The 27,399-nt window shown below is 39.0% G+C and overlaps 1 protein-coding gene and 1 pseudogene across 6 annotated transcripts in view; both read right to left on the bottom strand.

The window, feature by feature from the left end:
• PTPRC (protein tyrosine phosphatase receptor type C) overlaps positions 1 to 22,376 on the bottom strand; it is a 156,841-nt gene extending 134,465 nt beyond the window's left edge. For all 6 annotated transcript variants that reach the window (XM_075131557.1, XM_075131559.1, XM_075131561.1 and 3 more), the window contains exons 1-2: positions 22,284 to 22,376; positions 22,082 to 22,199 (exon numbers count right to left, since the gene is read on the bottom strand). In XM_075131557.1, the coding sequence (XP_074987658.1) occupies positions 22,082 to 22,154 (73 nt within the window). In that variant the 5' untranslated portion in view covers positions 22,155 to 22,199; positions 22,284 to 22,376. The remainder of the gene's footprint in view (positions 1 to 22,081; positions 22,200 to 22,283) is intronic.
• Positions 10,847 to 10,965, bottom strand: LOC125641987 (5S ribosomal RNA; annotated as a pseudogene).
• Positions 22,377 to 27,399: the final 5,023 nt, after the last annotated feature.

The raw sequence follows: 27,399 nt of genomic DNA, 5'->3' as shown, positions 1-27,399 counted from the left end.
CGTTTTGCAGAGTGTTCAGTCGTAGTTCAGCAAGCAGCTAGCACTTCGCTTGCATTCTATAGCAAGCACCCTACCGGTTCCCATGGCCAGGGCTGCTAGTAAACCCACAAGTGAGTAAACACAAGTGAGGTAAAGTGAATTGCAGCAATGTACAAAAATATTAACACTTCAGCCTACACGGTTTGAAATGTAGAATTTTGCAAAAGTAAAACCCCAGAGAGCGTGACTAGCCAGTGACTCATCTTCCCTTTTTAACATGTTTTCATGGCTATAGAGCTATATTTAATTGGCTTTTGAGTTGATAGAAGCCTCATAGAAGATTCCAATCTAGTATGTAAGGCATTTTATTGCACAATAATTTATATTTTTGTGATTTAATCTCTCAAGTACATTAAATTAACTTTAAATAAAGAGAGAAAGTTTAGTGAATGAAGAATATTTGCACAAAATTATCATAAATTTAGTGGTACAGTACAAGCAGTGGAAGTACCAGTTTCCCCACATAGTCCTGCCATTGTTCTTCAATCTTGTCCTGTAGAAGCCACCTCCAGGTTCATTCAGGCTTTATGCCCATTCAGTTCTTGGCCTCTTAGATAACACTGCCACATATTGCAAACACATGGAGGAGGTGTGTGATATGGACACCCTCCAATAGGAACTGGATGGAGAACTCCAGATCAGTACAAAAGGCCATTGAACTGCTGTTCAAGAATAGAAGTGAAGACACAGTATAGCATGTTGTAGCTTTTTTTCCAATGCAACACATCTAGCGTGAAATTTTCAAAGCTGCTTAAGAGTAATGAGAACTGAGCATCCAAATCCCTTACATGACTGAAAATTTCAGCACCAAAGTATAGTAATCAGGAAATTAGGGCATTTACACATAAGCATTTTGATGTAGTTTCATTTCCAACTACCAAACAGTTCTAGAATATTATGGGGAAAAACAAACATTCTGGCACTTTTACAAGCAACTCTAATTATGAATAATGGTAGATATCACTTGAAATTGCTTCTATGTACAGTACATATATTTAGGTAGACAGAATGTCATGATTTAACAAGAAACTTTATCACTCCTCTTAATCATTTGCATTATTACCCTACAGAGTTTCTTTTTAAGAACATAAGAACTGCCATACTGGGACAGACCAAAGGTTCATCTAGCCCAGTATCCTGTCTTCTGACAGTGGCCAATGCCAGAAGCTTCAGAGGGAATGAACAGAACACATTATCACCAAGTGATCCGTACCCTGTTGCCCATTCTTAGCTTCTGGCAAACCGAGGCTAGGGACACCATCCCTGCCCATCCTGGCTAATAGTCATTGATGGACCGATCCTCCATGAATGTATCTAGTTCTTTTTTGAACCCTGTTATAGTCTTGCCTTCACAACATCCTCTGCCAAAGAGTTCCACGGGTTGACTTTGTGTTGTGTGAAGAAATACTTCCTTTTGTTTGTTTTAAATATGCTGCCTATTAATTTCATTTGATGACCCCTAGTTCTTGTGTTATGAGAAGGAGTAAATACTTCCTTATTTACTTTCTTTAAAAGGTTCTTACTTATGAAAATGATCATATTAATTTAAAATAAACTACAGAAGTGGACACTTTATCCAGTCTATTTTGCAAAGTTAAGAACATCACAGAATATTACTTAAGTATAAGTTGCTTGTGTGTATTGTTTTCATAAGAAAGACTATGACAATTTAATTCTGAAATTGTTGGTTTCAATAAGGTTGCATTGTTGAGCTGACCTTAAATAAAATAACCATTAAGGGCCACATTCTTCTCTGGGATTAAAATGATTTTAAAGTACTTTAGCCCAATTTCACTCATACTGAAGCCTGCTGATACTATGCATTCAGGACATGATTCCTGTGGTGGGAGCTGGATTTGACCATGGTAAATGTGTGGTATGGCTGGTCAATACAGTAGGAAGAAGGGCCATGTTCTCCCAGGACAAAAGTACCTCTAAGACATCCCCGAGATCCACAGGATTTGGGGGATCTGTAGAGTTTTGGGACTCTCTGCTTCTTCTGTGGAGAGTGGGAAACTCCTATCCCAGTGGGGAAAAAAAATCAGAGGAAACTTTGCAAGGAGAACTTCAGTGAGTTTTCCTCCCCCCAGAGCTTCATCTGCAGGAAAGTATCGGCTAAAATGGGTTTCAGAGTAGTAGCCGTGTTAGTCTGTATCCGCAAAAAGAAAAGGAGTACTTGTGGCACCTTAGAGACTAACAAATTTAGTTGAGCATAAGCTTTTATGAGCTGCAGCTCACTTCATCGGATGCGAAAGCTTATGCTCAAATAAATTTGTTAGTCTTTCAGCTAAGATGGTAGTTCCCAGCTTTTCTGGTCAAAATAATGCACCAGAAACAGTATCAAAAAGTATGAGTAAGATTGTAAATTAGAATCACTGAGGTGCTAGCAGTGAATACAGAATCTGATCATTTTTGGCAAAGAAACATTTAAAGAGGTCAAACTAACTTTTTTCCAGATTTTACATCAACAGTTGCCAGATGTGTGTGCAGCATAGTGAATATCAGTGTTCAGCAAAACCAAGCTATAATTTGTTTCCAGTCATATTTGGCATCGGCCTTAACAACTACTCTATGAAACTTCTCGACAGAATTTATGTACCAGGAAATCGAGATGCAATACTTCAAATAATCATCCTACTTTCATTCATTCCCAACAGTCTTCATCACAAAAGTAAAATCTCCTGTATCAGTATGGGGAAAAGTCTTTTGGGAGAGAGGGGGCAGGGTTGTTTTTAAGCTGAAAGCGTTGGAGCATTTTTTTATTCTGAAATATGACTCTACAGCAAATTGCATGACAGGTCATTTCCCTAATGATAATTTTGCTTGTAACAAGACAGCCTGACTCGGTCCATACACACACTAGCTAAACTTCAGTATCCAATAGAAATGCTATTTTACACACTTAGGTTTGATAGCTCAATGTCATTAGAAATCAAAGATCGCTCTGTCATTTTATGGGTGTCGTTTAAGATACAGGACTATATTTCAGCAGCAACACTCAACAGAAGTCTGACAACTAAATTACCTAGACAGTCACATTTAATGGAGTTTCATAAAACATTTTAGACTATACAGATCTTCAGGTCTTTCCTCACATTTTGCACATGCAAAATTTCTATTGCCTTTAATAGGAATTTGTCCTCAGTGGATATGTTTACACTGCTATTAAGCCCCACAACTGCTAGTCAGCTGACACGGGCGAGCCACAGGTGTTTAATTGCAGTGTAGACATACCCCATAAGGGGCAAATGCTCAGGACCTATCTTTATAGCCCAGTTCAAGCTAGTTCTCATTTGCTCTTCATATGCTCTAGTAGATGCTTTATTTCCAAACCACAAAATGAAGTAAAGCTGGTGTATCTGTCACAATATAGAAGTGGCTGATACTATTTGTGTTGTTCCTATTTCCCAGCTTATGATGTACTCTTTGCATTTGCTGGTGCTCCTGGACATCTGAAGCAGGTTTAATCTTTGATCTTACTCACTATTCCAAGACAGCCAGTTGGCATCCCACCTTTACTTGGAAAAAAGCAGAGAACTTCTTTTGAAGCCAATAACTTCTCTCAGCAGGAAATGTACTTATTGAGCCAGCAAGAAATATTAATACCTTTTCATCTTTCCCCAGTAAAACAACCCTTGTCTTTGCTGGTCCACAACATAAACTCTTGCACCCATCCTTCTTTTAGGATAAAATGTATCCCTATTCAGAGAGACAGCACAGGACTTCTGCAAAGCCACTTAAGTCATGCTTGAATGGCCCATAGGCCTTGTGTTGGCCCCCTGTAAAGGGATGAACTCCTTTGTGACCAACAAGCACCAAATGAACAGGCTGTTCTGTTTAAAAGCTGATGGTACAATATGCCCCTATCTTTTTACACTGTTACTTTTTTTTTTTTTGGCTTGGATTTATGGGCTTGCAGACCAGTGTCTCCATTTAATTTATGAAGTAGTCATACATTGTCTCAAACAACTATAAATCCCAAGAATAAAATAATATTTCCTTCCTGCAGATCACACCTCCTACTTTTTTTAAGAAAGGCAGTGTAGCCAAATCAAAAGGGTACTTGACTCAGACTCAAGGGACCTGGGTTCTGTTCCTCTGCTGGTGACCGCCAGTGTGTCACTTTGACTCCCTGTACCTGTTTCTATCTTTAAAAAGTGGGATAAACATACCTACTCTCTCGGTAAAGCACTTTGAGGTCTATGGATGAAAAGGGGCTCTGTAACAGCTAGATATAACTATTATGGTGCCCTAAAGTCCAGTGACATTACATTTATTAAGCAGCAATATTTTTACACACACTATGCAAGAAGTAACAAAAATAACAATTGATAATGATGAATAGGTGCCCCCAAACTATTTATTTTTTGTATTTCTTTGAAAACCTGGTCTTTAACATGATTTATTACGACAAATATGCAAGCCCAAATTCAGTAAATAAATGCTGTCCCCTCCAACCACATGAATATGCTTCAAGTTAATATAGTAATATAACATGTTCATGTTTCTCTTGGGAGGAAACTGCTTCAATTTCTTATGCTAGTTCTCTAGACGATTAAAATGGTGTTACCATTGGGATTATATCCTCCACAGTGTATGTACTGAGTGCTACTAGAGATCAGGTTATTTCCTGAATGCAGAAATCTATCTAGGATAAAACCCACTAACTTGTACAAAGGTTTTCTATACTTTGTGCTTATGCACATAAGACTTGGATCTGGAGAGAATGCTGCTAATCCTATTAACTTTATGGTAACCCTGAAATGTACTACTATGTGTAGTTACGTAACAGAGTAAATATTTTGAGTTGTAATTTTAATATATTTTATATTTTTTTACCCTGTTACCAAATATTTAGTTTCTGAATCTACAAATGCCATGCACATGTTTAGCTTTACTCCTTTAAATTGTCCCACTGAAGTCAGTGTTTAAAGTTAAACATATGCACAAATGTTTGCGGGGTCAGGAACATAGATTGTAAATCACTATAAACTCTACTCTCTAATATTTTAGGAAAAGATTAGGAGACCAGCCTTGTCATCGTTTCTTAGGGTATGTTTATGCTACGGAGATTATACCAGCATAGCTACCTCACCATAGCTATGCCAGCATATCCCTGAAGCGTAGCTGCAGCCTATACCAATGGGAAGGATTTTCCATCAGTGTAGAAACACCACCTCCCAGAATGATGGTAAATATGTTGACAGAATCATTCATCCATTGACATAGCTGCATCTACCCTGAGGGTCAGATCAGCATAGCTCCATCAGTCAGAGGTGTACATTTTTCATACCCTGGACTGATGTGGTTATGTAGACCTAACTGCTAAGTATAGACCAGGTATTAGGCAAACCTCCCACTCAGATAAAAGGGAGGTTTGCCAGCATAAGGCCTGCAGGATTGAGGGCTTTTTTTCCTGAATAAATGCCTTATAGCGAGAACCACTATTAACCATTACAGAGGAAACCACTATTAAGATATGAATAAAATGTACCAGTGAGAAATAATATGATTTTCTTTGTTATATCACTGCTTCTAAATAAAAAAAAGTGATTATTTGGCTTTAACACAGCTATTCATGAATGCAGAACAGAACTATATTCTCTGTAGCTGGAAACAAGATATCTGGTGCCTCTGAACTGCTCTATTGAGAGATTCCATGATGTGTCTAAAAGAATTACCTGTTCATTCTTCTTCTTATTATTACTACTATTAATAATGCAGGAATGGTACCATTCTGCCTACACTTCCTGAAAACAGATAATAGGTCTGTATGTCTGCCATTATCAAAACATCCATCAAAGGTCAGGTAATTTTCCATACTCATTTAGAAACAAAGAAGCTACCTATTTTGGTAAAACTGTTCCAGGTTTTCAGTGTTTGTGCCTCAGACATGAAGCAGATGTAATCAGTGAGAAAATCAAGGCCGTTATTTCCATGACAACATCAACACAGAGGTGTTTGTGTTTACTCAGCCCTGTGCTCAGAATTGGAACCTTATCCTGTCAGGAACTGAGTGCTGAAGCTATCAAAACCCTTTGAGCCAAATGTCCCACATCTTTACAAGATCCTCCCCTTTCCATGGATTCCATGAAGGGATCTCCACAGGACCCAGGACGAATGTGTGGAAAGGTGGAAGGGGCAGGGAGGTCTGAGCATGGAATCAGGGGATATACAAAGTCCTGTCTGGCCACCAGTGATACATCTAACAAAAGCGTCAATGTTGCCTGGATTAGATTAGCTCTTCCCTACCATCCCCCACCCCTAATGCTATGAGAAATCCACTGGGAAAGGATTCCAGGGGCATTTGTTGATAAGGAAAACCCTGGCATTGGTACCACATTCAAAGTCATTGTGGAGGAACAAAACTTCAACAAAGACCCATCCTCTTGATCTAGTGGAAGATCTTCACAGATCTGAAGGGGGTCTATGAGATTTAGGGACAGAACCCCCTATTTGATCTTTAGTGGAATGATTCTGGAGAAACTCCACAAGGGGAACATCTCTCAGAGGTTTATTCTCAGGAAAGGGTGATCAAGTCCTCAATGTTTACTCAGACCTGAATTAGGCAAAAGTTCCAGTGACTTATAGTAACAAGCCCTAATTATTTATTTCTACATAAAGACTGTAGTTATAATGAAATCCATGATAATCAGAGTTCATTTCAAAAGCACTTAATATCACTTTGGAACCTTAGTCCCATTTTCAAAAGTGACAGACATTTAGGATCCTTAGTGCCTAAAGGTACGTATACACTGCACATACAACCTGTAGAGTACATACACTACATAACCGCTAACATGGGTATAAAAAGCAGCGTAGTCAGTGAGCCACAGCTTAGGAGAGTAGAGAGACTCCTGATCCCTATGGTTATGTACCTGGGTATATACCCTACAGGGCTTTCTACATACGCAAGCAGTGCCTCCCAGTCTACACTGCTATTTTTATCCGCATGGTGGCCCACTGCCTCTCCACTGCTGGAGCCATCCCCTGTGGCAGGGATTGGTCCTAGCGTCAGGGAAAGACTCCAGCACAGGGAAAGCTACTTCAGGAAGTTGCTGGAACCTTTTCCCAGTACAGAGAAAGGCAGCTCCCTGTTGCAGGGAAAAACTCCAGCAGTGGGGAAAGGCTCCTGCGGGGGGAAGCAGAAGGAAAAGGCTCCAGCAGCTTCCTGCTGCTGAGACTTTTGCCTGCTGCCTCCCTGCTGCCAGAGCCTTTCACTGGCAAGTGTAGTTACACACCACAATGTGGACCCAGGTCACTTTTCACTGCAGCATGTAGCTATATGTGACGTGTACAGTGTAGACATAGCCTATCTCAGTTTTGAAAATGGGATTTAAGTTCACAAGTCACTGTAGATTCTCTTGAAAATTTTACCCTATGTGCCTAGTAAACATCCTAAAGGAGTGCACCCAAAGTGCAAGCCTATCCGAAGAACAGAAGGCCCAATTCTGGTGTAAATTTTACTGACATAAATCCAGAATAATTCCACTAAAGGCAATTGTACATCAGTGCAGCTGAGATCAGAACTTGACCCAAAGTAACTGAAATATATTTTAACTATTTTATACTCATTTATGCCATTAAAAGCGGTAACATGAAGTATGCTAGACATTTTCTGAACAGCTTTTATACATTCTGAATAGTTGACATAACACTTTATTTTCCTTTTTTTCTAGTAGCTGTTACGCCAGAACAGATTAAATATTTTCCAGTCTAATGTTTTACATTTGATTGTCCTCCCAGTGTATACTTTTCAAGTGAGGGTGGTGCACTGGGGCCAAAAGGTTTTATAAAACAAAGAGCTTTGTATCAAAAATGTATCAGGTGAGGAGAATTATTTGATCATAAAATTCTAATTTTTAAACTTAGTGGCCTTCCATTTGATTTTAAAGCTCTATCAAACTGGTGTTGTATTGTTCTTAATCCAATTAAAAACTCAAACACCAAAATTCTAATCTATGTTCTTTGGCAATGTCTAAACCTAGCAAAGTAATTTATTTATAATAAAAATAGCAGTACTGCATTAGATCTATTTTTAAAATATGAGAAATGTTTCTGTTTTCTGAGAGCAAAATATCTCACAAAACATCATTAAAAGCGCGCACGAAAGAGAGAAATTCATAGGAACACTAATTTTATTCTGGCTGGTTTATAGTTAGTGCAGTTACTACAAAATCTTTACATTACAACCACTAACAGCAAGACCCCACAAAGGGTACTAAACATCTGTCCCCTGTCAGAGTTAGTTACTGCCACCAGGCTAGCACACAGACATTTCAGATTAAGGTAGTTTAGCAGAGTCCCTTCAGGCTAGGATAAGGTACTGAAGGAAGTATAGCCTCAATAGAAGAGGAGCAGGGGCCAAAAGATGACTTTGAATCAGGGAATATCACCTCAAAAGAAACAGGAAAATAGTAGGTCTGGAATCAGATCAATGTACTAACCTATGTTATTTCACATTTTAATAGAGAACAGGCAATTTTGAATTATGGGGTTATAGTTCAGTCTCAAAGTTCTAGTAAGTCACAACATAAGCTGCTGAGATTTGTTCTTTTGGTTTATATCATTATCAGAACCCTGTGACACAATTATACCCAGTAAATCACAGTTACCTGCTCTTTTTTCAATATATGATTATTATTTTATAATGTAATAAACAGGTAGCATTACTAACATCTCATACGGAAAGGAAAACATCAGAAGGACTGTTCTTTGTTCTTCCTTTTGATTACTTTAATCTACATGCCCTGATTCAGCAAACCACTTAAGCACAGGCATAGTTTTAAGCATTTAAGTAGTCCTTCTATAGTTAAACCATTTTCTGAACAAATATTTATCAAAATATAACGATACATTTTTTGGAACATTTTGAAAATACCATTAAGAAAAGAGTGAAAAGGTGTCAGATGTAAATTAGATGATGTATCACCCTTTCAATCACCGTGGTGACTCCTAAAGTCTACAATAAAGATTTTAAATGACTTTAAAATAGACTTTGTGGCTCTGCCCATTTCCTAATATGCCAATTATCTTGAAGTCAAGCTGTGGGACAATTGCAAGACAAGCTAATGTGACAGATTATTTTCAGAGAGAGCAAATGGTTATGGTCATTAAAGAATTTCTATATAAATCTGAGCAAATATTTTTTATTCTGGGGCCGAACCAAAAAATTCCCCCAAATTTGCTTTGAATCAAACTGAAATTTATATTTTTAAATTTTTCACCAAAGCAAGGACGCAATTTTTTTTTTGTTTGGAACTGAAGAAAACATTTTGAGTCAACCCAAAATGAATGTTTTGACTTTTTTTTTTCATTGTGGTCATTTGGGGGGGCATTTTTCACCTTTTTCTTGTGGATTTTTTTTAAAAATGGCCAAAATTCAAACTGGGACAACATTTTGGAACAAAAATAACTAAAAGAAACATTTTAAAATGTTCAGAATGAAACATTTTGAAACCAAAAAGTTGAACCAAAATGTTTAGAAATGGTCAAATCTATTTTTGTCCTCTTTCAAAATAAATCAGCCAAAACTATTCAACAAATTTGACCCAAATTTGAAAATAGTTTCAGACCCCCCGACCCCAAAATGCATTTTTTCAGTGACAATACTATTTGCTGAAAAGATTTCACCCAGCTCTTTTTGTGTACCATGTATCTGCTTCAGTATTTCAAGACTTTGTCAGAATCCCTTTTCAGTGAACATTTTATAACTTACAGATAAACTCAGCCACTCAAATCCCTCTGCAATTTGAAAGTAAAACATTTCCAAAACACACATACAGCTGCATACAACCTGATTTTCAAAAGTGCTAAGCACCACAATTCCAATTATTTAGTTCAGTAAATATCTCCTTCCAATACTGAATGTTGCAGTGTGGATCTGGACCTTACTTTCGTTCACTGAAGACAATTTCCAAAGCGATCTTTGGCTCCACTTTATCTGCAACATGCACTTCATGAAATGTGATGTCAAACCCTTGCACTCTAGCTGTTAAATCCTGTATTTCCCTTCATACATATATTTTGTGTATTTTTCTTTTTGGTGAAGGATGGGGAGTTATAGTACAATACTTTTCTGTGTAGATAAATCTGTTAGGGCAATGACATGTCTGGAGTGAGAATTAATTCCTTATTATAATGATTATATTTGGTTTTATGGGTGCTCAGATACTGGTGATGAGTGTGGGACAAGATTCTGAATAGAATAGAATAGAATATTGTCCCTTCCCTTAGGTATGTGGGTGCCATTACATACTTGCATTCCAAACAGATGGAATATCTGTAATATGAATTGCATGTCAGGAGCATAAAAATATTAGATTTTCATATTCTCTGGCATCATATACACATGGGCATATCTTATTATATACAAAGTACATATATAACACACAGCAACCTACACAGCTATATTAAAATTAATTTATTTACATGACTGCTACCTAGTGTGCAACCACAGTGGGGTTAGGGATGGGTTAAACACTGGGGCCAAATAAATAATGTAAACAAGTGCAATGCTTTTGCATATGTCCTTATATATTTCATTCATATAAGAGAGAATAAAAATAATTACATGGGTGTCTAAAGCTTGTTTTTAGAATACCATAGAATCATAAAATCATAGAATATCAGAGTTGGAAGGGACCTCAGGAGGTCATCTAGTCCAACCCCCTACTCAGGACCAAAGCAGGACCAATCCCCCATAGTTGCCCCAGATCCCTAAATGGCCCCCTTAAGGATTGAACTCACAACTCTGGGTTTAGCAGGCCAATGCTCAAACCACTGAGCTATCCTTCCCCCGCAAAAAAGCCTACAGCACCCAGTATTCCCAGGAGGTCTCCTATCCAAGTACTAACCAGGCCCAAGCCTGCTTAGCTTCCAAGATCAGATGAGATCAGGCATGTTCAAGGTAGTATGGTTTTAGCAGAGTTTTATATTAAAATGTACACTACCAAGTTCTGTACTGTATCATCTGCTGCAATATAAAAACTGCAAGGGCACAGTGACCAGTGTGAGAATAATAGTTCATGGGCCTATGTGTGAGAGGTTATTTTGGGTGCAGAGAATGATTCATTATTCAAAGATGGTGGTACTCTGAATAAAATAACAGCAGGTCAGTTCCTCAGCAGAAGAAATTAATTGCATAGGGGATTATAAAAACAATATGGCTGTGCACATATGCTCCTACTGCTCATCCTCATCCTCGTTCCCTTGTTCCTTCCTTTTTTAAAAACCCACTGTTGTATTTTGCCTTAAATTAGATTGTGAGCTCTTTGGGGGCAAGTATTGCCTTCATTCTGTGTTAGTACAGTGCCAAGCACAATGGAGTCCCCCTGATCTCGACTGCAGTCATTAGGTTCAGTTGTAGTAATAAAGAACAATAATATAATATTCACGGCAGAATATACACAGCAATAACAGCTACAATGTCAAAAGAGCTAATGGCCTGATTTTCCATGTGCTAAGTACTCGCTATTGGGCCAAGTTTTCCTCTCTCACTTCAGCATCTAAACAAAGGCCAGACTTTCAAAAGAGCTCAAAACCCACCCATCAAAATCTGGAGACTTATTCTGATGTCTAAATGATCGTCAAGCTCTTTTGACCATACTGCTCCATTTGCGGGTGCCGGCCCTAAATACCTTGTATGGGCAATTAAATGCTGAAGCAAAGTTGTAGCATTTGAGGACTCAAAAACTATTTATTGTGAATATAACCCAACAGCATAGACATTATTTTCCTATTATAAGACAATGCTAAAGAAAATTCAACAAACTACTGCAAAAAGAAAAAGAAAAAAGAAAAAAACACAGAGACAAAATAATACTTGTAAGTTTGAATGCGTCGTGCTTCTGCCTTTGTGGACTTTCCATTGATGTCACTGCAGAGGTGAGGCTTAGGTGAATAACATTTTGAGTGGGGAGAGAAAACAAGAGATTTAATGTGAGGGGGAATGGCTGCCAATGGTGTGAGGTAATGTGATGGGTAAACTGTCATTGCTGTTCAGTAGAAAGCCATTCTAAGAGGCTTTGGTTTGCTGACAGTCCTTCCCTTGACATAATCTTGCGGCCATTGAAATCAGTGACAAAACTCCTATTGACCTCCAGGCACAGGATCATGTCCACATATGCCCATCCCCCAACACTGCCACATGTACTAAAATCCCAAATAGTTGTGTATGCAGGATAGTCTTCTACTACAACTAAACCTGGTAGATCTTGATCACAAATGTTAATCATGGCAGGGAGGCAAATGCAGCTAGAGCATCTTGATCTTTGTTCATCTAACAAAGCACTCCTGAACTCTTGTAGGTTTTGCTATAAAGATTTGAAGTTATTTCCTGAACTGTACTGTGACCTTGCAATGGTTTTCATGTCCTATGTTCCACTCAAAAGGAGTCTACAGGCATGGTTTTCATATCATATTGTGACTCCCTAAAAATCCACCATCTTTCTTTATATAAAACACTTTACCTTTTCATTGATTCTGTTCTAGTGGTCAGACAGTCCAATATTCCTAACAATATATCATGCCAAATTCAGGAGATCAACAGCTGTATTTCACTGAAATTCATCAAAGTTTTACCTCTGTCTCCCTCAAAATGTTGAGTTCACTGGTATCCAGGAAAAATTTGTCTTTCCACATGCCAGTCTTCCCTCTTTGTCACAACCATATTTAGACCTTATATCCCTGCCAGGGCTTCTTAACTCAGAACTCTCTTTTGCCTGCCTTTGTGTCTTCTCCAGCACCCGAGTTCACCTTGGCTTAAGTTATAATAGACCCGAATATTCTGTAGGGGAAAGAGCATCTATTGGGGAGGCTCTTAGCAGGTTTTATTTCTAAGTCCTTTAAATCACTCCTCAGGCAATCAAAATGCCCTAACACACACGACTAGATGAGGAGTAGCACTAATCCAGAACATCCTAGCAGCTATATAACTTTATTGCCATTGCACATCTTTCACTGAAACCTAAACCACATGCCATGCTTCTTATATGAAATGTGAAGCAGGTGCAGAGGATATAGAAATGCCTTTTGATTCTGACGAGCCAACACAACTGAACACAGAAGCATTAAACAAAAACCCAGCAAACAAGACGAAGCCTTACAATAGCTTATCTATTTTAAGGCCTATCCCATATATCAAAATGCCACAACTATTGCAATTTTTCTACTGTATATATTCTCCAGTTCTCTCCATTGATTACCAAAAAAAGATGATGATATTCTATCATAGCAACAAGGTACCAAACACAAAATTATTAAAATTATATATAATTTTAAAAAGAAAACATTAATTGGACATACATTTTACAAGGACTGATTTTGAGAATAAAATCTCTTTGGTGTATCCTCTCCAGAACACTGTAAAACATAATGATTTCTCCAGTATTTGTGCATGTTACCTTACATTCATTTTTAAATCATCTAGAAGTATATAGAAAAGAGACTGATACAGAATGGAACTGCAGTAGCCAAAGCAACTCTTGACCAATGGAGAAAAATCCAGAAGTAAGAATGGGAAAACTTTCTTTGACCATTTTTTTTGAAGGTCTGACTTCTAAGAGATCCTTGACTTGGTTTCCATTTTTGTGCAACCAATTGATTCCTGCAATAATTTGTACCCACAAATGCTACCATTTAAATATCTAAATTGCCTTTCTTAAATGTGACATTCTTATGGTAGCATTTACTTCAACAAAATGGAAAACATTTCAAAATCAGGCCTTTTATATCTATGGTTTCTCGAGGGACATGGTTTTCTGATTCATGAAATAGATTGGAAGCCAGGACACCAATGTTCCAGTCCGGCCTCTGACTGTGACTCATTGTGTGACTTTGGTCATTCCACCTAACCTCTCTGTATCCCAATTTCCACATTTGTTAAAATGGAGATGATATGAAATTCACAGGAGACAAGAGAGGGTTAATCATTTGAGGCCTGATTCTGCTACTTTTACTCAGGTTGAGGAGCTCTTTACTCTCAGAATAGTCCCACTGATTTGAGTGTGGCTGCACAGAATTATTTTTTTTACCTGGGTAGTTGTTTCCCTGCAAAAACATCCCCTTCATATTGTCGGCCCTATCTTTCAGGTGTGAGGGCAGAAATCAATCCTATGCCATATATTCAGTCAGTCACTTGTTTTACATTTTCTGCACTTCTTGTGGATAGCTCTGTGTCATAAGACAATGTTTCCTGAGATCACACAGCTTCTTCAAAGTAACTCTTTTGTGATAATTTAAGGGTTGTCAATAACTTTCACCTTTTTAAATTTTAATGAATTGTGGCTTAAAATATCACCATGAGGTAGGTATTATTATCCCCGGTTCAGAAAGGGAGAAACTGAGATTTAGAGAGTTTACATGACTTAACCTAGTTCATACAACATGTCTCTGGGACAAGGTGGGTGAGGTAATATATTTTATTGGACCAGCTTCTAGTGGTGAGAGAAGTTTTTGAGCCACACCAGTCTTCTTCAGGTCAGGGAGAGGTACTCAGAGTCAAAAGCTTGTCTCTCTCACCAATAGAAGTTAGTCCAATAAGAGATATTACCTCACCCACCTTGTCTCTCTAATAGCCCTGAACCAACACGGCTACAACTACACAGCATACAATATATCTGTGACAGAGCCTGGAATAGAATCCACAGAACCTGACACCCAGTTCTGTGCTCTAGCCACTTGGCCATACTCCATCATTTATCTTCCCCCTTTTCTCTTATCCACTTCATTCCTTCTTAACTCCCACCATCCAGAAGCAGTCCAGGAATGCACTACTGCTTAAAGTAACCTGTTCACAGTTTCAAGGGGGCGAGTGCCTTTGCAGTAACTAGTTAATTATCTGAAAGTGTCTTAATACCATATGCCTATACACCAACCCTTCTGAGACAGAGATTATTGCTATCCTTGTGTATTGCCTTACATTTTCCTGATGATATAGCTTTGCAGGTGCTAGGAGATAGCTAATATATTTAATGATCCGTTAGTTGCTATATGTAATACAGAAATATTCCTTGATTTGACCTCTCCCTCCCCGCCCCCCATGTTGTAGCGCTATTAGTCTGATTTGTGTGTGTGTCCTGTTTCATCTCATGTCAGGAAAAGATTATTTCAAAGGCAATTTCAAAAATTGCTCCACAGAGTCCACATTTTTGTGACAAAAAAAGTCCTCCATGCACAATGAAATATACTGTTAGAGCTGACAACTCTTTATAGAGTGGTGAGATTGTGAATGAGAAGCAGGGTTGTAAGAGAAGTCTTTGAATTTGCAAAACAGAAACCCAAGAAAGCATACCAGCTGAGTATACATTGACACAGAAGGAATAAACTAGGAGTACAGTACTGCAAAAGAAGTAGAAAAGAAAAGAAAGGAAATAGATTCTGTAGCTATACAACATTATGGATAATGTAAGCTGACACTGAAATGCTCACAAAGTTAGTTTTTAAAACCCGGATCCTGGAGCCCCCAATCTGCTTTTATTAGAAAGAGAAAAAAACCTGGAAATAGATAAAATGGTTTAACAATCATTGAAACACCGGTGAACATGACTGCCTGCAAGTGCACAGATAACCTGGAAATATATGTAGACACACAATGCAGCAGTCAATCTCCATTTCAAATGAGAAAAAAAAAGCACTATAGGTTGTTTTTGTTGTTTAATCTTGATATTTATAGGAAGATATCAGTGTTTTACCATTTCAGGGCTTTACACCATTATGTTGCATCAATTTGATTCCAGGCTCATTCAGCGCCTGACTTCAGCTTCAAAGACCGTAAACATTCTGTGCAAAAACTGCCTACTAGCTCAGAGTGGGTTTCCCAACTGAAATTACATGAACTAGCTGATATCAAACATCCTCTTGACTGTTAATCAGACATGAGTGTAACAGCAATGTGTGAGAGTGGGCATTCTGAAGTAAAGGAAAAGGCAATAAGCTACCTGAGGTGACATATTTCTAGGCTGTACTGCCATTTCCTGGATGGGCCTGGCAATCCAATCCCCATTAAACAGCTTCACTGAGAAAGTAATTAAGGCTCTGGGCACGGATGAGTGGAGACTTAAGAGGCAACAGCCATTTAGGCAAAGAGGTAGTCATGGCAGAACTCAGGAAAATTGACAATTAGATACAATAATATCTAACTAGACCACGAATACCAAGAGAGGACACCGTGGAGTTAAATACTTTATAGTCTTCCCCTGCATCTCACTCTTAGCATGGTACAGAATGTACCTCCATGCAGCTCCTCAAGAGAAGAAACACCTATTAAATACTCCTTCCGTGACTTAATGTGTTAGTGATTGAGTATGAAGACCTACAGGTTATTCAATACACATAAGTAATGTCAGGGGTGCAGCACAGGATAGGGCACAGGACAAGGAGTCAGGAGACCAGGGTTCTGTTCCTAATTCTAACCTCGACCTCTTATGATACTTTTGGAAAGTCACTTCACCGTCATTTCCCATTTCCCCTTCCCCCTTCCCCTTTGTCTGTCTTGCCAAGGCAGGGACTGTGTGTCTCACTATGTATTTGTATAGTTCTTAATACTTTGTATTCCAAAGGCCCCAACATAGTCTAGGGACCCAAATATATAAACATAATAGCATTGGAGAAAAATTCAGAGGTAAAGGAAATGATTGCAGTGTGACATGTTCCAAAAAGGACTTTCCTTCTAATCAATCTCTGCATGGCAGCTCTGTGATTGTAGGAGAATATTGGTAGTACATTCTAAATGTGGGGAGACTGGTGGCACCTTAAAGACTAACAGATTTATTTGGGCATAAGCTTTCGTGGGTAAAAAACCCCTACTTCTTCAGATGAATGGAGTGAAAATTACAGATAGAGGCATAAATATACTGGCACATGAGGAGAAGGGAGTTACCTTACAAGTGGAGAACCAGTGCTGATGAGGCCAATTCAGTCAAGGTGGATGTGGTCCACTCCCAATAATTAATGAGGAGGTGTCAATGCCAAGAGAGGGAAAATTGTTTTTGTAGTGAGCCAGCCACTCCCAGTCTCTATTCAAGCCCAAATTAATTAATGGTGTTAAGTTTGCAAATGAATTGTAGCTCTGCAGTTTCTCTTTGAAGTCTGTTTTTGAAGTTGTTTTTTGTTGAAGGATGGCTACTTTTAAATATGTTATGGAATGTCCAGGGAGATTGAAGTGTTCTCCTACTGGCTTTTGTATGTTACCATTCCTGATGTCTGATTTGTGTCCATTTATTCTTTTCCGTAGAGACTGTCCACTTTGGCCAATATACATGGCAGAGGGGCATTGCTAGCACATGATGGCATATATCACATTAGTAGATATGCAAGTGAATGAGCCCCTAATGGTGTGGCTGATGTGGTTGGGTCCTCTGATGGTGTCGCTAGAGTAGATATGGGGACAGAGTAGGTAATAGAGTTTGTTACAGGGATAGGTTCCCGGGTTAGTGTTTCTGTGGTCTGGTGTGTGGTTGCTGGTGAGTATTTGCTTCAGGTTGTCCGTAAGCGAGGACTACCCGGCCTCCCAAGGTCTGTGAGAGTGAGGGATCTTTTTCCAGGATAGGCTGTAGATAGTTGATGATGTTCTGGAGAGGTTTTAGCTGGGGGCTGTACGTGATGGCCAGTGGTGTTCTGTTATTTTCCTTGTTGGGCCTGTCCTATAGTAGGTGACTTCTGGGTACCCATCTTGCTCTGTCAGTCTCTTTCCTCACTTCCCCAGGTAGGTTTGTAGTTTTAAGAATGCTTGATAAGGAATGCTTGTTTTGGGGGATACAGACTAACATGGCTGCCCCTCTGATTCTAAATGTGGTTTGCTGCATTTAAGTTTGTAAATATAAATGCATTAATGAAGAAATCTAAATGAATTATATGGTTGGAATCACAGGTCTGCCTTGCACAGTGTAAAGCAAACTGGTTGGCCTTGAACCAACATCCCTTTCCCTGTATTCCTTAGATAACAGCACATACACCTCAACAATAATCCTATAACATCGCATGCACTTCACTCTTCCCTCCCTTTCTCTGTCTCTCTTACCCTCCACTCCTCCCTCTCTTGTTTTTTGTGCCTCTGGTTCCCATCTATTGTCATATTTTGAAATACCAGAAGTGAACAGAGCACTGAAAAGTGAGTGATTTGTCACAAACGAGGTCCCTGCCTCAGAGAACTTACTGTCTACATGCACTATGGAAAACAACATAGTGAAATACCCAACATCTTCAAGAGACAGGTGGCTGTTGTAAGTGAAAAGTGTCACAGAAGAGAGGTTATTTCAGAATACTCTCTCTTCCCCTCTTCCTCCTCTAATATCTTTCTCTTGTTTTCTCCTCAATTCTGCTTTTTCTAACCACCCCACCTTCCAAGCATTACCATAGCTTTCCACAGTTATAAATTATAACTACAACATGGCTCCACTAGATCTTTCCAAAAGGGTAGCCTGAGTTGCACTCCAGCACAATCCTTCAGACTCTAACTGCCATGAGGAGGCCAAAGACGTAGGGGAGCTCTGCCAAAGGTTGTGGCAAAGCAAAGAAGAAAAGGCATTTAGACCAAGCTCATTAGCTGTTAAGGTTGGAAGTTGTTTAGACAGTGATTTTCCTGAGGCTGCAGAAGCCTTTTATTTAATAAAATAAAATAATCATAAAGTCAAACCCAAACTATTAAGTGGAACTTGGAGTTTCTTGTGAAAAGGAAGTGGCTCAGCGTTGGGTAAAAGGCTTGTGAAAACTGTCGCTGTGCCAGTTCTTCAGTGGGAGAAAGGAGGGCCTGAAGCCATGGACGAGAGGAAGTTCAGCCCGCACGTGTTTAAAAAAATCTGAGAACAATTGTAGCATTTCATAAAGATATGCTTCAATGTACACTACAGATAGACCCCAGAAATACAAGACTTACATTTTGATCGTTTATCAGAAAAACAAGTTAGAAGAAAGAGCATATTATGACACTGATCGTTATAAAGCCCCATAGCATATGCCAGACTGCATTAGGCCCTGATATTACAAGCTGTTCTGTGCAAGTGGACTTGAGAGCGACAGACACCGCATTGAAAAAGTGACCCAAATGGAATTTTTCATGGACGCAAATGTCTCCCTGTACAGACCGAGTTGCAGGAATGGAGCCTAAGACAGTGCACTCAGTAACATGGAGATGTTTTACTTCAGTATCAATATAGAAGTTTTCAATGTTCATTAGAAAATGGGTACGGAACAGCTACAGATAATATTACTCCTATATTTATTACTGACACACTGCAGATGGCCACATATATTTCATTTCTTGAAATTTCTAACAATATATAAAAAGTCATCTTTCCCAGGCTCTAGCTATCTTTGACATTCTTTAAAAACTTAGGTCAAGATTCTTAAATGTGACTAGTGATTCTAAATGCCTCAATGTTGGGATGCGCAACCTAAGACACCTTACAGGGGTCTGACTGGGAGAGGGTGGGTGCTTGGCACTTTGAGAGAATCAGGCTGTTTTAAAACATTTCAGGTTGGGCCCCACAAATTGAGCGCCCTCCCCAAAAAAAAAATTTACTAGGCATATTTGAATCTTGGCCACAAATCATAATGTAAAGACAAACCCAGCAACAAACTCACCATTGACTAACAATAACCAGCAAACTATTTCTGCAGCAAGAATAAAGACCCTCTCCTCCCCTCCGAGTATAACCCCGGGCAACAAACCACTCGAGATAAGACCTAGCACCTACTCCATCCCTACCAGCCAATGGTAACCAATACAAAAAATATCAAGTCCACCAATACACCTGTCCTAACAGAAAGATCCACCCCCATCAAACTCTTCCCTACCCTATAACAAGAAAAATAGATAGGCATTGAAAGTGTCTTGAAAGTCAAATGTAAGCTATTTCACACATGGGGGGAGAAGGAAGGTTACAATGACTGATCATAATTGTGTCAGTAAGGCATGGGGACAGGAATCTCTCAAATAAGCATGTGCCAAATTATATAGGGAAAAGCAACGCCTTAAATTCCACCTAGTAACCAACAGGCTGACAGTGCAGATCCAAGAGCCCTGGTGTTTTGTGCTCCCTCTGAGATACATCTTTGATTTTAGTCCCAAAGGGACCTACAGTGCTTACACTGTTGGATATTTGATATAGGGGATTCAGTAAATCAATATGGTATGGCTAATCACAAGCAACAACAACTAGCTCTTGTACAGCGCTTTTCATCTGTAGATTTCAACATGGGTTACAAAGGTGGTAAATAGCTTTATCCCCATTTAACAAAAGGAGAGACAAAGACACAAAGGGGTGAAGTGACTTGCCCAAAATCAAAGAGGAAGATGTGAGAAGAAAGAATTCCCTCCAAGAAATGGAGACCGAGCAAAGTTTTAAGCCAAATATTTTCTCCCTCATAATTCTCCAATACCTTAATGCCATTTCAGTATTTGAACTTTTACTGACTTTATTCTGTTTTTCTGCCTGCTGTGGCTCCTATAACAATTGTATTAGCAACTTGATAGGGAGGAACTTGCCGAAGCCAGACCAGTCTACGTAAAAAAGAAGATAAAATCTGTGTTTTGAGGAAAAGTAGTGCTACTCTCTGCCCCTCATCCAGCCCCCTCTGTTAGCCATTGCATCGACTCACAATAGGGATGGCAACGGAGGCTGGCATTGACCTGCTGTTGCTGAAGAAAAGGGAGCAGCAACTGTAGACGTGAGTTATAAAAATGAAAAATGGGAGAGCAGATAAAAAAAGAGAAATCTGCTCTTTTGCTTTATAGTGCAAGATTCGCTTGTTTCCATATAATATCCAACAGCTACTAACCAGATCTACTTAGTGCCCACTCTCTGTAGGCTCTCAAGGATTACAGAACTAATACCCAGACTCTAAACCAGCTAAAACATGTTAGCAACTAAGGGTCTGATTCTTCTATCGGTTACACCAGTGTAAATCAGGAGTAACTCCATTGAAATCAATTAGTAATAAATTATTAATAATACACCTGTGTAAAACGGCTGTAGATGAGGGGAGAATCAGACCATGCCATTTGCTACTATCTGGAATTAAGTAAATTAATGCCCAATTTTAGGATGAACATTGCTTATCAAACAGCTGTCGTAGCTAACATCCTCAATTATATAAACTATCTAACCGGAACGGTGGTAGAGGGTCGGGGGCAACCATGCTGCAACATTGTGCCTTCTTTAATTGAAAACTGTATCATCATAGGATCCAGATTCTTCAGATGCTGATGGCCATTTATAATACTTACTTCTGTGAGTATTGCCATTGACTTAATTGACTACTCTCAGTAGCAAGCACTACACCTAGCTGTCAATGTTGCAGGATCAGGCCCTTAGACTGTACGATTCTTTTTCAAGACCGACCAGTGAAGACTGATCTAACTTCACTTATAATGGAAAGTAGCTGCAGACCATTCTAAATTCTGTCTCTCTAATTAATTTTCACTAACTACAAAGCTGATGTACCAACAAAATTACTTTATTTCTTGAAAACTGTCAATGGTAATTACATACATTTTACAATTGTCCATCACTCCAGTCAGTTTTTGGATTTCTTTCTAGACTCTTTACAATACAAATCTAAATTTGAGGAACTGTATGCCATCTGCATCAGGGAGTGACTTAAATACAAAGAGATCTTTATTGTTTAAAGATTCCTTCAGTGAGATTTTTAATGTTTTTAAACAGTGAAGGAATAAAGTGTTGACTCATAAACAATGAACTGGGATTCTACTGAACTGATATTTATGAGAGCTCCAAATCAATTATTTTTTCCAAACTATTTGAATAAAAGACAATTAAAATATAAAATGCAAAGCTTTCTTTAAAAAAGTTTATACAACGTTCACAGATGGCTACACAGGAAACATTTTTTCTCTTGCACATTCTAAGCCACGTCGTCCTGTTCTAGTGGAGCCTTTGCCACATTATGGCTGCGGCTCCAATATGTTATAGTTTCTGGACAACATTGTCAGTTCTCCTCTTTGCAAAGCTTCAACATTCTGTTTTGCTGAAAGAACTTTATGGTACCATATTTAGAAAATGAAATATCAGTTGGTACGTACCTTTGACAAAAACATTGTTGTCCAGAAGGGCAAAGCCAAATGCCAAGAGTTCAAGCCACAAAAACATGGTCATAACTGGAAATCAGGCGTACCCTTATGAAACAGCATGTGTCTCTCTCTGGAAAGCAAAATAATTGTTATCTTTCTATAAAAGTATTTCTCGGCAAAACTTGAATCAAAAGCAGAATAACTGTGCACATACATTGCAGTGCCTGCTTATCAGTCAGGGAGCAGTTTCCTCTGTCACCCAAAGACTAACCACTCGCGATCTCACTATATAACTAAGTGATGTCAGAGACAATCTTACCTACTTCTTTAAAACACCACTTTTTTTTTCTTTTCAGTTTCCAGGAAGTCAAGAGGGTTTTTCTTAAGTTGCTGCAGTAATGTGTAACTTCCTTAATTCAACCGAATAGATCATTTTTAACCATTTCTGCAGAAGAACTGAAGAAGAGTTGAAAAGAATTTCATGTTTCAAAAGATGGGACAGTAAGTAAAGACCTTAGTACTTCTAATATTAGCTTTTCTGTAACTTAGCTCTGTTCCAGTGCCTGGTCATTCATGGTATAGCTTTCAAGCTATACCAGACAAGAAAAAATATCCTTCTGAGGACATAATGAATCCACATATTAAATTGACAATACAGCCATAATAAAAATACCTAGTTCTTATTGAAGTGATTATCGGTTAAATGAATAACATTTGAACATTGATCTAAAAAGTACTTTTGTTAACAGTCTCTCTGCAAAAATGCAATTCCTAACATGACAGTACTCAATACCAAGTAGCTATGGATGGCCTATATTCTGTTTCTTGTGCTGTTCTGTACCTAGGAAGTCAGCATGCTGTAGTTCTCTAAGGCTTTCATACCACCACCTACAATGTGCTGAATCTGAATTTTGGCATAGTCAGTTCCACAAAAAGTTGACACATCCCTATGATGGAATATTTAGTCCCTTTCTAGTATTTACCAGGGGGCAGCACAATCCTGGAGGACTTTGGTCTCTCCTGCTGAGTACCAGGTAAAGGACTGCAGATGTCTTCCCTCATTGCAGTCACTGCAACGGAACCCAATAACTCACTACGGTCCTGTTGGATGGTAAAGAGCAGAAGAGAGGTTAAAAGGGGGGAAAACGCTGAGGTTGCCTCTTTCATTTGGGGGTTTGAACCAACTACCATCAGTTTAGTGGTCAACATTAAGATAGCCAACATTTACCAGCAGCACCATGAGTTCGGAAGATTGCTAAAAAAAGGGAAGAAAGCCTCATTCATTTATGTAAAAGAATGGAAGATGTGGAGTTTGTGCACTCTCTGATGTCATTTAGACAGATTTTTGTTCCAGCAGTTACCAAGGTAACCCATAACACAGTTTTCAGAGTAACAGCCGTGTTAGTCTGTATTTGCAAAAAGAAAAGGACCTGTGGCACCTTAGAGACTAACAAATTTATCTGAGCATAAGCTTTTGTGAGCTACAGCTCACTTCATCGGATTAAGCTTTCGTGAGCTACAGCTCACTTCATCAGATGCAATCCGATGAAGTGAGCTGTAGCTCACGAAAGCTTATGCTCAAATAAATTTGTTAGTCTCTAAGGTGCCACAAGTACTCCTTTTCTTTTTCCATAACATAGTGTAATACATGTAAATTTGCATACATCATCCCCAGTACGGAAAATCACAAAATGCTCCAAAGTGAATCAGTTAAGGAGAACAGGAAGGTCTAAAGACGAGCTTTGAAGAGACAAAGGACTCAATGATGCAGAGGAAAGGGAGAGAGAATTCACCATCGATGACAAAGGTCTGAAATTGTGGATATTAGCAGGTTAGAGACAGAGAGCAGGCCAGGGATAAAGGAACATTGTGAGGAACATGGTGAAGGGAAAGTGTACTAGATCCGTGGTGAATTTGAAAAAAAATCAGGAGGGCAGTTTTGAAGTGAATTCTGAGATTAACATGAAAACAATGAAGATGATGGAGGATGGGGTTGATTTTAATTCTATTTCCTGCCCTGCCATAAACTTCTTGGGAGATCTTGGGCTCTGTGCCTCAATTTTCCCATATGCAAAATGGAAATAAGACTACTATCACTTGTCTAATCCACAGGGATGTTGTGAAGTTTAATAAATTAATTAATGGCTGTAAAGTGCTTTGAGATCTTCAGCTGGAAAGTGCTATAGAAGTGCAAAGTATTGTTAATAATTATATTTTTCTGCTTCCTCAATCAAGAGAATTATCTGGCTAAAGCAGAGATTAAGAATACTTGGTGTATTAAGAGCATATCAAATGAACGTGATGTATTAATAAAATTCCATTTCAGGCATGGCCACAAAGGAGTAAACTAGACTAAAGAGGAATTAAATCACATATAATTAGGGCTCCATGTTTGTTATGGAAGTCGTGGAAGTCACAGATTCCGAGACCTTCCGCAACCTCCGTGACTTCTGCATTGGCTAGTGTGGATGAGCCAAGGGCCACCCAAGCAGTTGGCACCAGTCGATGGTGGAGCAGCTCTGCAGCCAGCCGCTGCTCAGGCGGTCCCTGGGGCCAGCCACACTGTCCGCTGCTCAGACAGTCCCTGGGCTGGCCGGAGCAGCCGCTGTCGGCAACCCCCGGCAGCGGTCCCCAGGTGGCTGGAGCAGCTGCTGCTCCGGCAGCCCTGAGCAGCGGCTGCTCCAACGGGCCCTGGCAGCGGTCCCCCAGCAGCTGGTGCTCTGACAGTCCCCGGCAGCTGGTGCTGCTGGCCCCTGCACCCCCAGCAGTGGCTCCCCAGGATTTAGTCATGGGTATTTGTAGTAAAAGTCATGGACAGGTCATGGGTCATGAATTTTTGTTTATTGCCCGTGACCTGCCCATGACTTTTACTAAAAATACCCATGACTAAATCATAGCCTCACATATAATTAAAGACTAGAGCTGATCAAAATGTTTTAAATAATTTTATTTACTTGATAAGTGATCATTTTTTCTATTCGGATTTTTCATCATTTTATGGTGGGGTTTTTTCAATTAACTTGGAAAATGAAAAATTTAGACAAACACTGGGGGGGCAATTAAAGACTTTCTGTTTTTAGTCTTAATTTTCCTTCTTTGCCTCCTTTTAGAGAGAGGAAAAGGAAAAGAGAGAAAAGCATGGAAAAGCAAAAACCAGAATATTTCAAAACCCAAAAATTATTTCGAAATTTTCATACAAAATTTCCAATGAATGAAAAATCATCCCTTTTCTAAATCTGGAGAATATAAGGGCTTATAATTTTTCCGAATTTTGTATAAAATATTTTTCCATTATCTGTATTCAGGACACAAATTGAACACTTTCCAAAAAAAAAAAAAGAAAAAAAAAAAGGAACCAGCCAAAGGGGAATAATTACCGCTGCTCAGTAATAAGTTTTACATAACAAAGACAAATAAAAGACTTTGCACATGTTTGTACCAGATTGTAACAGAAGATTAGATACACATAAGGCAACTCTTGTCTCTCTAATCCAGAGTAAAATCATGAAGTCGTAAAAATTAAAGATAGGAAAGATTTATTAAACTGGCCATCCCCATGCCACGTAAGGATTGTTTTCTACAATGATCTGTCTAACACTTGGTCCCATATGATTTTAAAAGACTCAAATGGCTGGGTTTCCAGTTTTTCATTTGGGGGTTTACTCTACAATCTAATACATCTCAACTCTAGTAGATTTTTCCTGATTTTCAGCCAAAATTCTCATTTGCTCAGTTTCATTCTTTTTGGTTACAACAAATAGTATCGTTATAAACAATTCTTATCCCTCTGCGGCATATACATCCTTCAAATGCTTGCAGACACTCAAATCATACTGCTCTACAAAACCATGTTCTGAAGTGTCCCTAGCCTCTGTTTACCAGAAGCTGGAAATGGGCGATCGCAGATTGGATCACTTGATGATTTTCTGTTCTGTTCATTCCCTCTGAAGCACTTGGCATTGGCCACTGTCAGAAGACAGGATACTGGGCTAGATGGACCATTGGTCTGACCCAGTCTGGTTGTTCATCTATTCTCATATACACAGTAGATGCCATCTTATCATTGCCACATAGAGGTCATAGCACTACCATATTTACTGTGGGCCAGAAGGGTCGTGAACTGGAGTAATGCTAAGCAAAGAGCAGCAACCTATGGTCAAAAGCAATAAAGAAAATGGATATACAGATTATCTTTCCCAAAGTATTTTTGTCTTGGTTTCAATGTGACACAGTCCTGTATTTCATTGGGCTCACTGAATGTTCTCTTATCACTTGTTTCCAGAGCATTCTTCTCCGTACTTTAAGATTTATCGGTTTACTGAGTTTGGTACCAGTGCTTTAGGCAAACAATAGGGATTGTGGGTGATACTGTAAAAATTTGATCCTTTAGGTGAATCATGCCAAAGGGCAAGATACCTGTCCTAGTGCAGAATATGTGCATTAAGAGACTGTCATCTCACTTTGTGATTCCTTTGTACATGTAGTTTACAACTGCAATGCCTGCAATGTTTGCAGCTGTGTCACATTGTAGGTCTCTGTGTCCTGTTTACTGTACACTATGCCTTCTGTCTTTTATGCCATTGCTGCTTTCCAAGTATTTCCCATTCAATATCTGCATTTCAGGCTATCTTCTTTCACTGTAACAGTTTGTATATTCTTAGGTTGAATCTCAGTTTTATTTTCTGTCCCTTTATTGCACCCTCCTCTTTTTTTTTTTTTTTGGTCATTTCACTGTCCTCTCTGATACTACTTTGGGAAATATTGCATACATCTATTAATTTAATTACTGTTTACCTCCAGCACCTTGGTCTGTCTCCTCCCCTGCTTGCTACCTACCCAGAGCTGGATGCATTGTCAGACGGAAGGCTATAAAATTGTAAATATTTATTATTATTATTATCCCTAAAACTAATCCATCTGTGCTGTCAAATATTAGTTTATTACCTCATTGGAAGATCAAATAAGTGAAGATGGGTAGACAGCTACTGTGCTGTGACTGTTACTTATTGAACTAACCATAGCAGTGTAGTGTAACTTTGTGCTCCTCTGCAAAGGGGACAGAGAATAGTGCTCTTGGCTTACGCTCAGAGTTCCTAGATACAGGGACTGTCTTTTTGGTGGTTAGGTGTGCACGCACATGTGTCCACATGTATTCGTACAGTACCTAGCACACTGGGGCCCAAATCCCTGTCTGGGATCTGTAGGCGCAAATAAATAAATAAATAAATACAGGCTGTGAAGAAGGAAGTCTTTACTTAACCAAAACCAGAGTGGATAGTTAGGAAAATAGTGGAAGCAAAATTATGAAAAAAGGCAGGAAATGTAAATGG

Source organism: Caretta caretta, chromosome 8, assembly GCF_965140235.1.
Source record: "Caretta caretta isolate rCarCar2 chromosome 8, rCarCar1.hap1, whole genome shotgun sequence".
NCBI classification, from domain to species: domain Eukaryota; kingdom Metazoa; phylum Chordata; order Testudines; family Cheloniidae; genus Caretta; species Caretta caretta.
Note: the sequence above shows the minus strand (reverse complement) of the source record. Positions and strands in the feature narration are given on the sequence as shown.